Source organism: Pelobates fuscus, chromosome 3 (assembly GCF_036172605.1).
Source record: "Pelobates fuscus isolate aPelFus1 chromosome 3, aPelFus1.pri, whole genome shotgun sequence".
In the NCBI taxonomy this organism is placed as follows: Eukaryota; Metazoa; Chordata; class Amphibia; order Anura; family Pelobatidae; genus Pelobates; species Pelobates fuscus.
In genome coordinates this window covers 179,556,926-179,574,465 of record NC_086319.1, presented here as the reverse complement: position 1 = coordinate 179,574,465, position 17,540 = coordinate 179,556,926, and the positions used below count along the sequence as shown (strand labels likewise).

General features: G+C 40.7%; 1 protein-coding gene across 1 annotated transcript in view; it reads right to left on the bottom strand.

Annotated features, from left to right (window-relative positions):
* The window catches only part of RIC8B (RIC8 guanine nucleotide exchange factor B), a 135,038-nt gene that overhangs the window by 94,017 nt on the left and 23,481 nt on the right, over nt 1-17,540 (bottom strand). The window contains exons 2-3 of the mRNA XM_063447784.1: nt 11,344-11,391; nt 4,209-4,817 (exon numbers count right to left, since the gene is read on the bottom strand). Coding sequence (XP_063303854.1) covers nt 4,209-4,817; nt 11,344-11,391 — 657 coding nt within the window. The remainder of the gene's footprint in view (nt 1-4,208; nt 4,818-11,343; nt 11,392-17,540) is intronic.

Below are 17,540 nucleotides of genomic sequence, written 5' to 3'. Positions count from 1 at the left end.
AATATATAAATAGATGTCATAGGAGAGAAACAGCTGCCAAATCACATAAATAATCATATAAATAATAATTCTGCAAAAGGGCACAAAAATTCATATAAAATTGAAACGTTGTACAGGAGTCATCCCATAAATCAGATATATATACATATTACAAAGAAATATAAATACATTAAGCTAGCTGTTGTAAAGACTAAAAATAAAAATAAAAACTTAATCTTATTCATATATTTATATAAAAAAACAGGACCCCAGTCTAAATACGACCGGGTGTATTAGGGATGGACAGGAGGTGTGATACAAGGTATATCTATGAAATAAAAAAGTCAGAAAAATTACGGTACATAAAAATATATACTTATAGGGGGAATATCCATAAAAAATGTCATCTTAAAATCGTACATTAAAATATATAAAAAGACACAAAGATTCCAATTAAAAATACACTTATATGATCCGAGTATAAAAAAAGGGGACACTAGATAAAAAACCAAGAAGTTTATAAAAAAATTACATAACTAAAAATCCTTGTTAAGACCGGACGGGGATAAAGTATCCAGTAGAAAAATCCAACGCATCTCCTCCTGTCCGATCTTCCAAATAAAATCCCCTCCTCTCCAATCCCTAAACACCCATTTGATCCCTACCAATTCCAGTCCCCTAGGGTCCTGGTTATGCATTTTCTTAAAATGCTCAGAAACGCTATGACATTCCAGACCCGTCTTAATATTATATATATGCTCTCTTATTCTAACGTGGAGAGGACGTGTAGTCCTCCCCACATATTGCAAATGACAGGGGCATTGGAGAAGATATATAACGTTGTTGGAGTGACAAGTAATATGCTCCCCGATAATAAATTCCTTACTAATCTTCTCCGATTTGAAGGTTAACTCTGTTTTACTGTATTTCTTAGTGACGGTCCTGCATGCATAGCACATCTTACATTTAAAAAATCCTTTCGACTCTCCTAAAAAGGTGCCAAGTGGTCTATTAATCTTTTCCTTATAAAAAATGTGTATCAAGGTGTTTCTTAGATTGGGTGCTCCTCGAAAGGTGACTTAATGAGGTTAAATGGCCTATTGGATCACGGCCTTAGGACACATTGCATATAAGACGATCTCCAGTGGGAGGAGATTATGCTCGTTTGAGAAAGCCCCAAGAGGCGGGGCGAAACGAGTCACGTGATCGGCATACGTGGAAGTGATTCTGATTCATCCACCGGCGAGAGACACCATTTCCAGAGGCAGGAAGATTGCAGTTTTACTCTCTTCACGGCATCAGATCCCCATATGATGTGGTAAGCTTGCGGTGGACTCTGTTTTTAATGCTGCTGATTGGAGCTTTTTTTTTATACGTATCAATAAATCTTTCGTCTGACACTGTGGTCACTGGAGCATTTTCTCGGATCCCACGTACCCAAGGGGCTGATCCTCCCTGGGCAGGATAGCCGGGAGTGGGGCTTATACCACTCTTTATTTGGGAGTCATTTTCTTAAAGAGGCAGTTGTTTCTATTTATTTATATTAATAGCTTTATTGCACTAGGAGTGCTTTCTCTGTTCCTCCCCCCGTCTTTTTTTGTCTCCCTTAGTATAGTACCCAGCTGTACCTACTGGCAGGCTATAAGTATACACTTGTCAGTGGGTTTTTTTGCACATAAGGTGCTTATTTGGGATTTTATATTATCACTGTATGTACATTCTTGAGTCACTTTATAACATTTGAGGTGTCTCAGCACATATTTACTGCGCACTAACACTTTTCTCTTCTTACGCTTCATTATTATTTATATAGCGCCATCAGATTCCATAGCGCATCAAAGGCTTTCACAAAATGTTGGAGTGTTTCTGAGGGAATCTTTGCCCATTCATTCAGTAGAGCATTGTTGAGGTCAGGCACTGATGTTGGACAAGGAGGCCTGGTTCACAATCACGGTTTCATCATTGTTTCATCCCAGAGGTGTTCAATGGTGTTGAAATCAGTGCTCTATGTGGGCCAGTCAAGTTCTTCCACACCAAACTCATCTACCATGTCTTTATTGATCTTGCTTTGTGCACTGGAGCAGTCATGCTGGAATAGAAAAGGGCCTTCCCCAAATGGTTTCAACAAAGTTGGAAGCATAGCATTATCCAAAATGTCTTGTTTGCTGAAGCATTATGATTGCACTTCGCTGGAAGGAACCCCTAAAAAACAGCCCCATACCATTATCCCCCCTCCACCAACCTTTACAGTTGGAACAGGTAGGCAACGTTCTCTTGGCATTCGCCAACCCAGACTCGACGATCAGTCTGCCAAATAGAAGCATTATTCATCACTCCACAGAACATATTTCCACTGCTCCAGAGAGTCTAGTGGTGGAGTGCTTTACACCACTCGATCCGATGCTTGGTGTTGTGAGACTTGCATGCAGCTGCTAGGCCATAGAAACATAATAATGCCAGTGGAAGTTTAAAAATATTTAGCTATGGAATTATACACCATACACCTCAGCACTCAGTGACCTCGCTCTGTATTTCTACAGGTTTTTCCGCTTTGTGGCTGAGTTGCTGCTGTTCCTAAATGCTTCTGATAACACTTACAGTTAACCGTTGAATATCCAGCAGTAATGAATTTTCTCAAACTGACTTATTGCAAAGGTGGCATTCTATCAGTACAATGCTTGAATTCCCTTCAGTTTTACATAATAACCCATTTTTTCCACAAATGTTTGTAAACGCAGACTGCATAGCTAGGTGCTTGAGGCTATACACCGGTGGCAATGAGTCGGATTAAAACACCTGAAATGGATCATTAAGATGTGTCCCAATACTTTTGTCCATATAGTGTAATTATACAGAGAACTCCAGCAGAGGGTCGTTCTCTAGAACAATGTAGATCCCAGCCAGGCACCTCTGTGTCTGGGAGTAGATAGATCAATATAACCTCCAGACAACAGAGCTTCTTAACAGAATATCCCCCCAAAAACACTTTTAGGCACCAGTAAACCCCACATATAAGGTATCCCCCAGATAGCTTGTTCCCAAGTGCCCTAAAAGGTAAAATAGCACCCCAATACCATGCAGGATGTAGAATCGCCTCTAGGTTAAAATGTTGACCACACGGCTGGCCTGAGTTGGCAGGTTTCTTCGCATCATATACCATGCACAGATAGGCTTGGATTTGAGGGCACTTGATATGGTAATGACTGCTAAAAGAAGGCAAAAGCCAAAGCAGGGTGATTATCAGTCCTTTCTACCTAGTTCACACAGTCTCGTAACTATGCTTTTTATTTATTTATTTTATTTACACTGCATGCCTGGCTGTCCTGGCACATCCAGAGCATGCCATGAAGTTTTGTAAGTGCAGTGCCATGGAAACAGCTCTTCAGAAGGGATGCCTGAGTACACATGTGCTCACACAGCATTTTTCCATAAATTACCCAAATGCATAAGTGAGACTACAATATTCATGGAAGGATTGTGTTTCTCTGAACACAGGAGTGCAGTGGAAGTGCTTTGCTTCTGTTTTACTTGTTTTTTTTTTTCCCCCATAACTCCTCTGCATGGTTTACCCTAATAAAAACTTATGGTGAAAACAAAGAAAAATTGTGCTTTCTTTGGTGTGGAAATGAGAAATTGCCATTTGCAGAGCTTAAAGGGATACTCAAATTACCATAATATATGCTCCTTACATAGGTTGTGGTACAAGGAACTACTTTGTCTCAGTCTGTCAGTTATGAAGAAACACCCGTTGTCACCCCCCTCCGATCCCCCCCAAAAAATATCAGTTCTTTGCAATGAATTATGGCAAATAAAAAAGACAAAAACAAACTGGGCACAAGGAGCTGACCATAACATCACAAAGCGAGTATGCAATACTGACAACATAGCCCTGCTACATCCATAGTGATACTGCACCTTGACACAAAAGAAGGCTTTACTTGAGAAGCATCATTTGTTATTGAATCAAGTATGTTGTTGTGTGTGGACAAAATTGTCTTTTCTCTGTGAAATATTTGTCAACTTGCAAAAAATAATAACATAATTAATATCATTACATGCTTGTGAGGTCATAGTTTATTATATATACCATCCAAAAAGAGTCAATTATGTAGTCAATGCATTAAAAATAATATTAGATAATTAACAAAATTATATTGTATTGCAATCATACCAGTGGTAATTTGTAGCAAAAAATTAATAATATATAGATATCAGAAATGCAGACTTACTTTGCTGTGGACATTCCAACTATCCAGTGTTACATTAAATAGGGCTTTCAATGCCTCTATAGCACAATCTGTATCTGGAAGAGACAATAGAGGACCATTTAACTCTGTAACGGTCTGATATGTTCTTGCCCATTTAATCCCAAGAATACTTTCAAGGGTCTGTGTTAGCAGCGGCAGTCCTTGCAACTCGTGTTTTAGCTGTGACCTTGTTTCTGTGTGCAAAAGTGTCAAGAGGAAAAGGAGACGCAGATCAAAACATCGAATGTCATTCACCGTGCGTTGGTCCTTGCATTTCTGCAAAAGGCCACAAAGGGAAGCAGCAAGGTTAAGTTCCAGGCTCAACTTCTGTGCTTCTGGACTATTGAACACGATGTTACACAGACATTTTAACGCTTCTACAACAACAGGGAAACTTGCCACCTCCCCTAAGGATTTCAGTTTAGGATCAAGCTTAGCCATTTTCATTAATATCTGCAAATTTTCCTTTGTTGTCACAGGAACTAAAACCTTTTTATCCCTGGAGAGGATGCGCAGGGTTTCCAAGCACATTATCTGACACGATGTGTGGGTTCCTTGATCAAGAGCTTGAAATATCGCTTTGCAAAGATTCTATAAATAACAGAGATACAGATAAGATACACTTTACTATTTTGTATTTACTTAAAAATAGGTGATGTTCTCAAATGTAATTATGTAGAGGTGTACATCATTGATCTGCAGATAAAATTTGTATTTCTATGACTTGGTATATAAAATACCACTACCCACTGACACCTAGAACCTGGTAGTGCTAGACAGTGGTGCAGTGATTAAAAATATCTAAATATTATAAGCTGTAACTGGAGTAAATCAGGGGTGTCCAAACGAGGAACCTCTGTAGTTATTGGACTATATGTCAAGCATGTAAACTGGAATGGTATAAAATTGAATTATTGTTTAAAGGGAAACTCCAGTGCCAGGAAAACGGCACTGGAGGGTCCCTCTCCATCCCACCCCCCAATCCTCTTCATTGCGTCGGCCGGTGGGCGAGACTGATCTCACCCACCGGCCGAGGGGACCTAATGCGCATGCGCGGCAATGCCGCGCATGCGCATTACGTCTCCCCATAGGAAAGCATTGAAAAATCATTTCAATGCTTTCCTATGGGGTTTTGTGCGACACTGGAGGTCCTCACACAGCGTGAGGACGTCCAGCGACGCTCTAGCACAAGTTTCCTGTGCTAGAACCCAGGAAGTGCCCTCTAGTGGCTGTCTAATAGACAGCCACTAGAGGTGGAGTTAACCCTGCAATGTAATTATTGCAGTTTATAAAAAAACTGCAATAATTACAGTTGCAGGGTTAAGAGTAGTGGGAGTTGGCACCCAGACCACTCCAATGGGCAGAAGTGGTCTGGGTGCCTAGTGTCCCTTTAAGAAACGCTAGAGGGACACCCTTGACCTAGAACCGTAAAGGTTCACTCTAACCACGTAAAGCATGTTAGCTTGTTGAAGTGCTTTGTGTGTGAAGAGTATTTTCTCACATTAAAAAAAAATGAAAAAATAAATATATATATATATATATATATATATATATATATATATATATATATATATAGGAAACATGGGGGGATGGTTGCACTCACCTAAACATGCTTAAATGGGGTGCTGCTGGGGGCCATATTATACAATAAACAATACACAAGATCCAGCGCACTCTCCTATCTACTAAACAGCAACTTCAATGTTGACAGATTTTATTAGTTTGTAAAAGTTTTTTTTAAAAACACCTAATCTAGGCAAAAAATGGGGATTTAGTTACATTATATGATCATACATTGCATAAGCCTGCCACAACGTCAATGTACCCCATCTTTGGCAGGTCCTACTCTCACAGTCTAATGTCTGCTCTTATGAGATTAACCACTTACTTGGGAAAAAATTCCATCTATAGAATATCCAACAAGGTAGCAGCACTTACGGAGTAATTAAAAAATCCAATCTTTATTAGAACATTTTAAAAATTGAGATCGATGTTTCAGTCCAACATCTAGGACTTTCCTCAGGATCAAATACATTAATACATACAATAAAATCAACTTGTATAACAGAATACATTACATAATTGAGCTTACCCTCAGGTGAAGTGCATTTCCGATCGGCATCCTGTGCCGCCCCGTGCGCATGTGCAAAGAGGCTCCGCCCATATGACGTGATGACGTCATCGCGCCCGTTTCCATGACGACCGGACACAAACGCGGTCGCCACGGGAACGGAGCTAAAGCTGCCGAAGACAGTGAAAAATGTCACCCAAATCGTGGGGGGGACAACAAACTATTGGAGGATGACTATACAATAAGTGCATAAAGTATATAAAGTATGTGGATTACTAAGAAGTGCTCAGATAAATGAGGCAACCTATGTTGCTGATTAGAAGTGAATTGCATAATAAAGTGCTGATAGCAGGTATATATATATATACATAAGTGCAAGTATAAGTATTAATGAACCTATTAATACAGTGCAAAACAGCAAAAAAGTGCAAATTAGTGCAAAATGTGCAAAGTGTAATAATAAATATATATACTGTGCTATGAGAATATATTATAAGGGACTGATCAACATCACATAATGTATATACCATAATTTTTTTTAGAATAAATTAAAAGGATTAAAAAACATATATATTTAATAGTAGTGACTTTGTGCATATATATACATACATACATATATACATATATATATATATATATACATATATATATATATATATATATATATATATATACATATATATACATATATATCTTTCCCTTCAGCCTAATGCACATGATATATATTTAAAGTATCTATTATAGATTATACTATTTTACTATATAAATCAGTGCTACATAGGGACAATTAATAAACTGCAATAAAGTTTATACTACAGGATTTTCCTTTTTATATACCATTATATTTTCTATGATATATATTATATATTATGCACTCCACTATAACCATCTACCCAAAAACGCATTATTTGAGTAAAATAACCACAAAAATTCAATTTAAAAACATTACAAGCTGGAGCTCATAAGAATGAAAGGTATGATATGGTTTCATTCAGTCCTTTTGGAGACACAGTATCTAATTCCGAGATCCAGAATGTTTCCCGGTTCAACAACGTTTTCCCACGATCACCGGCCCTGCGTGACACGGGTACATGGTCTATACCCAAAAATTTCAACGAAGCCAGTGGGTGTTGAAATTGTAAAAAATGCTTAGCCACCGGCTTGTCTGACTGACCGTCCCTGTAGGCCAACCTAATGCTTCAACGGTGGCCTCTAATCCTCTCACACAGGGCGGTCTCAGTCTTACCCACGTATGCCAATCCACAAGGGCATGTGAGTTTATAGATAACATGCGTCGTTTTGCATGTGATGGTATGTTGTATGGTGTACTTCTTAGTTGTATGTGGGTGGTTGAAATTTTTGGAAGGTGTCATGTGCCCACATGTTACACATCCCAAGCAACGTACCGACCCCCGTTTTTGGGTGTCATTTTCCTTGGAGTAACTTTTAAGTGGGTCTGTGTGTACCAAAATGTCCTTTAGAATCTTATTCCTCTTATGGAAAATGAGTGGCTTTTCACGAAACACCTTGGGGAGCGTATCATCTGTAGCCAAGATTCTCCAATTTTTCCGAACCACAGACGAAATTTGAGGGCTTAGAGTGTGATAAGTCATCGGGAGGACCAACTGCTGAGGTGGATTCGTCTCCTTATTAGCTCGTGGTGCTTTAGCACCTTCCAGGGCATTACTCAGGACTTCACTGTGATATCCACGCTGCAAAAATGTATCAGTCATCTCCCTTAACTGTGTTTCCTTTGTTGTCTCATCAGAGTTATTCCTCTTAACCCTGAGGTACTGTGCCTTTGGTAACGATCTCTTTAATGGCTCCGGGTGTGCACTTCGCGCATGGAGTAGAGAGTGTTCCGATCTGTATCTTTAGTATACAAACTGTATTCAATGTTATGTTCACTAACAATCAATTCAACGTCCAAGAATTGTACTTTGATAGGGCTGATGTTCGCCGTTAGTCTGATCGGTGTTGGTAGTAAATTCAACTGCTCAACCATGTGGTGTGCCTCAATAAGTGTGCCATTCCAAATTACCAACAAATCGTCAATAAAACGATAGTATCCTTGGATCAAGTGGGCATAAGTTGATAGGATGTTTTCTCGCTCATAAACATACATGTACGCGTTGGCGTACATGGGGGCCATAGCCGCCCCCATAGATGTGCCTGATATTTGCAAGAACCACTCCGTCTCAAAGCGAAAATAGTTTTGTTCCAACGCTAATGTCAAGACCTCCAAAACAAATTCTATAGGGGGACCCTTATACACTGGAGATTGGGTTAAGACCGTGCACACCCGGAGCCATTAAAGAGATCGTTACCAAAGGCACAGTACCTCAGGGTCATGAGGAATAACTCTGATGAGACAACAAAGGAAACACAGTTAAGGGAGATGACGGACAAATTTTTGCAGCGTGGATATCACAGTGAAGTCCTGAGTAATGCCCTGGAAGGTGCTAAAGCACCACGAGCTAATAAGGAGACGAATCCACCTCAGCAGTTGGTCCTCCCGATGACTTATCACACTCTAAGCCCTCAAATTTCGTCTGTGGTTCGGAAAAATTGGAGAATCTTGGCTACAGATGATACGCTCCCCAAGGTGTTTTGTGAAAAGCCACTCATTTGCCATAAGAGGAATAAGAATCTAAAGGACATTTTGGTACACACAGACCCACTTAAAAGTTACTCCAAGGAAAATGACACCCAAAAACGGGGGTCGGTACGTTGCTTGGGATGTGTAATATGTGGGCACATGACACCTTCCAAAAATTTCAACCACCCACATACAACTAAGAAGTACACCATACAACATACCATCACATGCAAAACGACGCATGTTATCTATAAACTCACATGCCCTTGTGGATTGGCATACGTGGGTAAGACTGAGACCGCCCTGTGTGAGAGGATTAGAGGCCACCGTTGAAGCATTAGGTTGGCCTACAGGGACGGTCAGTCAGACAAGCCGGTGGCTAAGCATTTTTTACAATTTCAACACCCACTGGCTTCGTTGAAATTTTTGGGTATAGACCATGTACCCGTGTCACGCAGGGCCGGTGATCGTGGGAAAACGTTGTTGAACCGGGAAACATTCTGGATCTCGGAATTAGATACTGTGTCTCCAAAAGGACTGAATGAAACCATATCATACCTTTCATTCTTATGAGCTCCAGCTTGTAATGTTTTTAAATTGAATTTTTGTGGTTATTTTACTCAAATAATGCGTTTTTGGGTAGATGGTTATAGTGGAGTGCATAATATATAATATATATCATAGAAAATATAATGGTATATAAAAAGGAAAATCCTGTAGTATAAACTTTATTGCAGTTTATTAATTGTCCCTATGTAGCACTGATTTATATAGTAAAATAGTATAATCTATAATAGATACTTTAAATATATATCATGTGCATTAGGTTGAAGGGAAAGATATATATATATATGCACAAAGTCACTACTATTAAATATATATGTTTTTTAATCCTTTTAATTTATTCTAAAAAAAATGTATGGTATATACATTATGTGATGTTGATCCAGTCCCTTATAATATATTCTCATAGCACAGTATGTATATTATTACACTTTGCACATTTTGCACTTTTTTGCTGTTTTGCACTGTATTAATAGGTTCATTAATACTTATACTTGCACTTATGTATATATATATATATATATATATATATATATATATATATATATACCTGCTATCAGCACTTTATTATGCAATTCACTTCTAATCAGCAACATAGGTTGCCTCATTTATCTGAGCACTTCTTAGTAATCCACATACTTTATATACTTTATGCACTTATTGTATAGTCATCCTCCAATAGTTTGTTGTCCCCCCCATGGTTTGGGTGACATTTTTCACTGTCTTCGGCAGCTTTAGCTCCGTTCCCGTGGCGACCGCGTTTGTATCCGGTCGTCATGGAAACGGGCGCGATGACGTCATCACGTCATATGGGCGGAGCCTCTTTGCACATGCGCACGGGGCGGCACAGGACGCCGATCGGAAATGCACTTCACCTGAGGGTAAGCTCAATTATGTAATGTATTCTGTTATACAAGTTGATTTTATTGTATGTATTAATGTATTTGATCCTGAGGAAAGTCCTAGATGCTGGACTGAAACGTCGATCTCAATTTTTAAAATGTTCTAATAAAGATTGGATTTTTTAATTACTCTGTGAGTGCTGCTACCTTGTTGGATATTCTGGATAATCAAGCCCTGGCTATAGCACCCGGTTCTCAAGGCAATTTACAGCGTGAGTGCAAGAACTTTCTCCTATATATATATATATATATTTTTTTATTTTTTTTTCAAAAAGTGCAGACCTCATTTGAAACTGGCGCTTTTAGAAATTAACCATGTTACATCCCCTGGCTGTCAATCAGGCAGCTGGTCTTATTATTTTCTGTTTTTTATTTAGCTTATTGAAGCTAAACTCAAGAGGCAGGTAATTGTCCAGAGCACCTGCCTTACAAAGTCTTCTCATTGAGCTGCATTGGGAATCTGCGATTGGACAGCCATAGAAAGACTGGGCGTGTTTAGAAGGGGAGGGCTTGCAAATGCTTAACATAAAAGCTTTTGTAAGCTATTTTTAGATATACAAACATTTAAAAATGCATAATTTAATGCACGCATGCATGTTTTCAGTGAACAGTGTCCCTCTAAAAAGGTCATATAACAATGTTATGGTAAAGTAGATTTGCCCGACTCTACTAAGGCTTAAAAAGGTTTAGTAATTTACTACATAAACTTTACTAAACAAAGTCACCTTTACCTTTTCATCAGCATCATTTGTTGTATTTGTCTTGGCCCCTGTTTTGTAAGAATATGTACCATATAAATGGAGCTGCACGTTTTTGAATACTGCGTCCCTATAATACCATTAACCACGGTAATGTTGGTATATTAAAACTTAGGAAGTAAATAATCTTGGTTTAATTTAAATTGTAATTATAATATGCATTTACATGCAGTATAAATGCAAAGATGAATTTCAAGATTTAAAGAGGATTTTCAAGTCGTACCTTTCTCTTCTCTTCATCTGATGAATCAAATGTAAACATGGTACGATTCTGTTTGGAGAAAACAACAAAGTAAGTTATCCATCGATTGTAAACACATATCTTCCAACACTGACTGAAGAAATTGGGTAGACAGTGTTTTTGAGCTTGGTGCCCATGCTAATACATAGCTGCTTTTTATCCGACCACCTTATAACAAAGTACAGCAGAAACTCTTGAAGTCCTGGTCATTTTATGGAACATAGCTCTTCATGGGCTTATTAGCCATCCAACTAGCTGCTGATCCCATTATTTTTTGACTTAAACAGAAAGCCAACATCTCAACTCATAACTCACAATTTTCATTGCAATGTTTGTAACCTTTTGCTTGCTTCTGCCTGGGCAGCTATTCAAACACATCAAGAACCAATTATCACTTATTATATGGAGATCACTACATCCCTTAACCCCTTAAGGACAGAGCTTCGGAAGCTTGTCTTTCACTTTATGACAACGGCATTTTTTGCTGTTTGCGTTCAACTGCAATTTGCATTTTACTTATTTATTGCACCGACACATATTATATATCGTTTTTTAAAGGACAGAAAGGGCTTTAATTTGATGTAACACATATATATATATATATATATATATATATAAATGGTTATTTATTATAAAAAAATACAGAAATATGCAAAAAAAAAATAAATGTGTTTTTTTACAGTTTTTGCAATAATAATGTGTTCATAATTAGTGCAGGTTAAGGAAAGTAATTAAAAAATAAATTCATTTAGTTGTCCTGATTTACAGAATATATAATGTGTCTGGGATTTAAAGTTTTTTTTGGTAGTTACAGGTCACAAAGCACAAGGAGTAAAATAAACTTTTAATGTGGAGCGATTTTAGAATTTGGTATGTTTGTCTTGTAAGCTTAATAGCCATAAAAGAAAACAAAATTGTCACACAAAAGTATATATTTATAGAAAGTAGACATCACAGGCTATTTACCTAGGGTTGTTTTGACACTTTCTACGTAGCCATTTCACCGCAAACCTCTGCTAAATATTGGAGTAAAATTGTGTTTTATTTAGTTTTTGGCACACAAACTTATAACAAAGAACTTCTTGTTTTAAATATGTTTATTAGAGTCGCCATAGAGCGTGGGCAGGCATTGTATGAATCAGTAAAAGTAACATAAGGGTGCCTGCGCAGAGGCATATTTGTCAAAGCAAACGAGTAATACAAAAAACTGAATATACATTGATTATCAAGGTTCGGTACATCAAAGGCATTCAATCGGCTTGTTAACTCATTTTGCAGGCTGTTTAACAGTGCCTGGAGATGTACTTGCTAACTAGCACAATAAAAAAGAATCCTTCTTATGCAGGATTTTCAGGAGGATATGCACAAGTAAGCAAACAAACTATAGATATATTGCATAAGGGCTCCCACATTTACGAGAAGTGGCAAGGTTGGCCCCATGTGGAACGTATCGTAATAGCCCGGCTCAATATATAATACAGGTATATGGTTGTCAGGTGAGTAATGAGGTGCTACTTCATATCTTGACATGTAGCTGGCAGCAATTATATACGCAACTATAAACAGCATCTATATTTTGACCCCTTTGGGTATAATAGCATATACTATGAATTCCTGTCGCATTTTGAGCTAACTTGATAACAACCAACTAGTGCCGAGTAATCAAAGCAAGTAAAAACTAAAAACTAAAATTGCAGAAAGAACGGTTTCACGAACTGAGTATCTTGGAACAGTCCCCTTAGCCTTGTCTGTCCTTCGTTGTTTTGTTTATCCTTTGCTTGGGACAGTGCTCAGGCCAAGTGGAGCTGTATAGCGGCATTAGGTGAGCCTCTCCGCTGGAGGTGGCTGAGCAGTGCCTGGCAAGATTGGTTGTAGCTGTGCAGGCTGCTCTCTACTGTGGCCTCTGGTATGCTGATGCCAAGTGTGCCCCCATTTGTCTGGTTGGTCGGTCGGTGCAAGGTCTCCCTAGCACCCCCGGTGCATCTGTCCCCTTCTTTTCTCCTCCAGGCCTGCTCCGGCCGTGCAACCGGGAACACTGCAGTGCTGTGGGCACTCAGGGATGTCGGTAGTCCGGCAGACTCCCACCCCTGAAAAGTCCTCGGCCCCTTGTCCCCTGCACCTCCCCAACTCCCACAGTTCCCCGTCGGAGCTCCAGCCCCTTGGTGCCTCACCCTTCTCCGGTCTCACACTTGTCGCCGGTGCTCGCCTCCCCGGTCACCGGTCCGCCGGGGATCCAGCTCGCCCCGGCAACACAGGGCTCGCAAAGTTGGGGGCATCCTTCCCTGGACCACCACCAAATCCTGGGATAAGGGCCGGCTCCGCGCCGTCCCATCTGCCGCCTGGGGGGGTCCATCCGTGGGATCCGTCACACCGAGGGCCCAGGCGGCCCCGCATGCCTCCCTGCGGCTTGCGCTTTCGGCGGCCATCTTGGCGTGGGGATGAGCTCCCCGATATGTGGCCCTTCTGCCTCCAGTCTCCGGAGATTTGGCTCGTGGGCCGGGATCACCCCCGCCGGCCCAAGGGGGGGGGGAGCGGGGCCGAGTCCGGTTCCCCTCTCTCCCTCAGCCTTCTAGTCTCGTGGCTCCAGCCGTTGCCGTGTGCGTGTAGGTCTCATGGGCTCAATTTGCTCCGGGTAAGCGAGTTGCGCGGCGATGGATTAGCAGGTGTCCCTGCGTTTTGCTCCCGTGCCTCTCCCCTGCTCCAGGTGGGCTTTTGGTGCCTTATATTAGTGTGTGTTGGCTTGTTTTAGCAACCCAGAGCCGGAGCCGGCATGGATGGCTGCCGCTCAGCTCGGCGGCCCGGCCCCGCCCCACAAAGAACTTCTTGTGTGTATTTTGTAAAGTTGGTGTGTGCTATATCTGTACAAAGTTTTATTTTGTGTTCAGTTACATCTGCTGAGTAAAAGGACACCCCCATTGTATGTCTTTGGCACTATTTCGGGAAGCTAAAGTGCCATATAGGAGACCAAGCCATTTCAGTTTTTAACCAAACTTTGAATTTTGACGCTGGGCCTATGTGAAATTTCAAAGCATCTTAGCAGGTTTTAAATTCAAACTATCCCACAAAGGCCTATCATTTCTTAAAGTAGATACCCCAGGGTATTTCAAAAAGGTATATTCTAAACCTTAGTGTAGGATCATTTTTTTGTTAGTTTGTACCTAGTCTAGTTGCAATTAGCATTTTTTCTGCCTTTTTGACACACACTTGGAGATGTTACTGTATATTTTGCTATCCTTATGTGTGCTAAGGCAGTGTAACACCTAATATGTTGCTCAGCTATGTCATGTTAGTGCAAAGATAACCCAATGTGTACCTTTCTCAGGGTTATGTGGATGTTGAAGGGGCACATTGGAGAAACACCACTTCCATATTTTTCAAAAGTGGATGCTGGGCCCAAGTCTCATTGTAGCAGCTCAGGACTGCAAATTGCCTCTCAAAGGCCACATATATTTTTAAGTATAGGCAGCTCATCAATTCAAATTATGAACAAGTGCATACTATTTGCTGTGAAAAGGGGGAATAGTTGGGGTAAACTGCATCCCGGGCAAAGCTGTCATGGATTCCGAAACCAAAACACAGACAGACCACAAAGAGAGAGAACACAGAGAGAAACTTGTAATACCGGTCCTTAGAATGGCCGGGCTATACAAGCAGAGAATTGTCAAGGTACAAGCCAAGGTCAAAGGAGTAAAGAGAAACGGAACAACGATAGGACAAGCAGAGGTCAAGGATCAGAGAAGACAGGATAAGCGGGAGACAAAGCCAAGATTCGGTTACCAATCAGACAGATGACTAAAAAAAAAAAATCACAACCCAAAACTGGTCTACTTATTCGGCTTGGGTGTGAACAAATTTAAAACAGTGGCCAATGCATAGGCCGGGCTGAGAGGGGCAATCGGGGCAGTAATAGCTGGTCTCAACTTTTACGCCCCTCTTGTAACACACCCTGCACCTTTTCTGGGGGTTTTGTTTTTTAGGGGTTGGAGGAATCTTAAAGCAGAAGTGACCTGCCTCCATTCTTCTGCTAGGCTCCACTGATGGTCTCCTTGTGTGGCACTCAAGTAGCCCAGTAATGAGGTTAAACTGGAACGAAAGAAAGGATATATTCAGCCCAGCATTTGCCTTTTTGAAAATGACAAATGCATTGTGTATTGCCATCTGCATCAGGTATATGCCCACTTTTTTATACCATGCCCTGGTCTTACGCATGATCAAATACGGCTGCATCAGTTGATCGGACAGGTCAACGCCCCCCATATGCCGATTATATTGCCGTATGCAGACTGGCACTCGTTTGCATTCCTCTCTGCCACGAACTGCGACCCTCTGAGTGTTTTCACCATGAATGGTGGTTAAGATGAAAACATCCTTTTTGTCCCTGTATTTGAGTGCCAGCAGTTCATTCTAGCAGAGAGCTGCTGTTTCCCCCCCTTTTCATTTTTTTGTTTGCCAGAGCCTTTGGGAAACCTGTGCGAGTCTTTCGAATAGTGCCACAGGCCACGGTCTCGAAGCAGTATAACATTTTTAACAGTGAGATACTATTGTAAAAGTTATCAATGTATAAGTGATAACCGTAGTTAAGTAAGAGCATTATTAAGTCCCAAACAATTTTCCCACTTGTCCCTACTATATCTGGGCAACCTGGGGGATCAAGGTGGCTATCCCTTCCTTCGTATACACGGAAGGTGTATACGTAGCCACTGCCACTTTCACACAGTTTATACAATTTGATCCCATATCGGGATCTTTTGGATGGGATATATTGTTTAAATCCCAGTCTTCCCTTGAACTTCATGAGGGACTCATCAATGGAAATGTTTTTATTGGGGGTATATATAGTGGCAAATTTATGGTTAAAGTGGGCAATTAAAGGGCGGATTTTATAAAGAAGATCATACTACGGATCACTTTTTGGGGGGCACTTGCTATTATCACTAAAGTGCATAAACTGCAGTATGTCTTCATATCTTTCCCTCGGCAAAAATGGGGGTATTGCAAATAGGATGTTTGGACCAATACATCCTAATTGCGGGCTTTTTAATTAGCCCCATTAACATGGTCAGTGCCCAGAATTGTTTCAATTCTGGCACACTGGTTGGGTTCCATCTCTCTTTCCTGGAGATAAGAGAGTCTGGATTGCGTGTCAGATATTGCTCCGCATAGAGATTAGTCTGGGTGACTATCTCCCCAAAAATCTCATCCCCTAAGAACAGCTGGATAACATCCAGCGCACTATAGCCAGACAGGTCAGCCTGTATGCCAGGATTGGCTGTAAACACTGGGATGTCTGGGGAAAAATTATTAGGGGGTACCCAGTCATTTTCAGCATTAGGGGAATCGGCGATTTCCCCTGATGGTCCTGCAGTATCTGGCACATAGTCCCCTGCGTCACTCTCTGAGGCAGTGTCTGTCGCCTCTGAGTCGGCCGCTAACAGGGCATAAGCCTCCTCTGCACTATACTTCCTGAACATTGTTAAATACAGTTAACAAAGCTAACAAAACAACAATTTTTTTATTTATTTTTTTTTTTATTCCCTAATTCCCACTAAATTCCACCCACCCAAGTAACTAAATCATACACTAATACAATCAAATAATAAAATGTAACCCCTTAGGGTTACAAAAAAAAACCAAAACTAAACCCTTGAAAGTAAAAAAAAAAATAAAAAAATATCACAGTAAAGTACTGTGACCTGTATATTGATCACTGCTAGCAGTGATCAAACAGCAGGGAAAAGGTTATTTTTTTTTTATATACAGGGGAAAGGGATTGGGAACTTTTTTTAAACCTTTAACTTTTCTTCTGGGACACAATGTAGCACCGATCCGTCTCTCTCCACTTCACAAACCCACAAGAGGTGGAGGGAGGCGGATCAGATATCCCAGCAGCATTGTGACCGCTGTGACTGGCTGTCACAGCGATCACATGGGCTGGGATATCCGGATTTGCTGCTGCTGGTCTGCCCTTGACTCGGAGGGACCCAGCAACAGCATTAACCCCGCGATCGCCGGCACTAAGCGATCGCGGCGTTAATTTTAACGCGTGACGGACGAGGTCCGTCACTCGTCATTAACGCATTCCCCATAGTGATGGACCTCTTGCCAGGAAAACAAACCCACTCCTACAGTGACCCCCTCCCTCGGTGCTGAAGGTGTTAAAACCCCTTCCATCACTTACC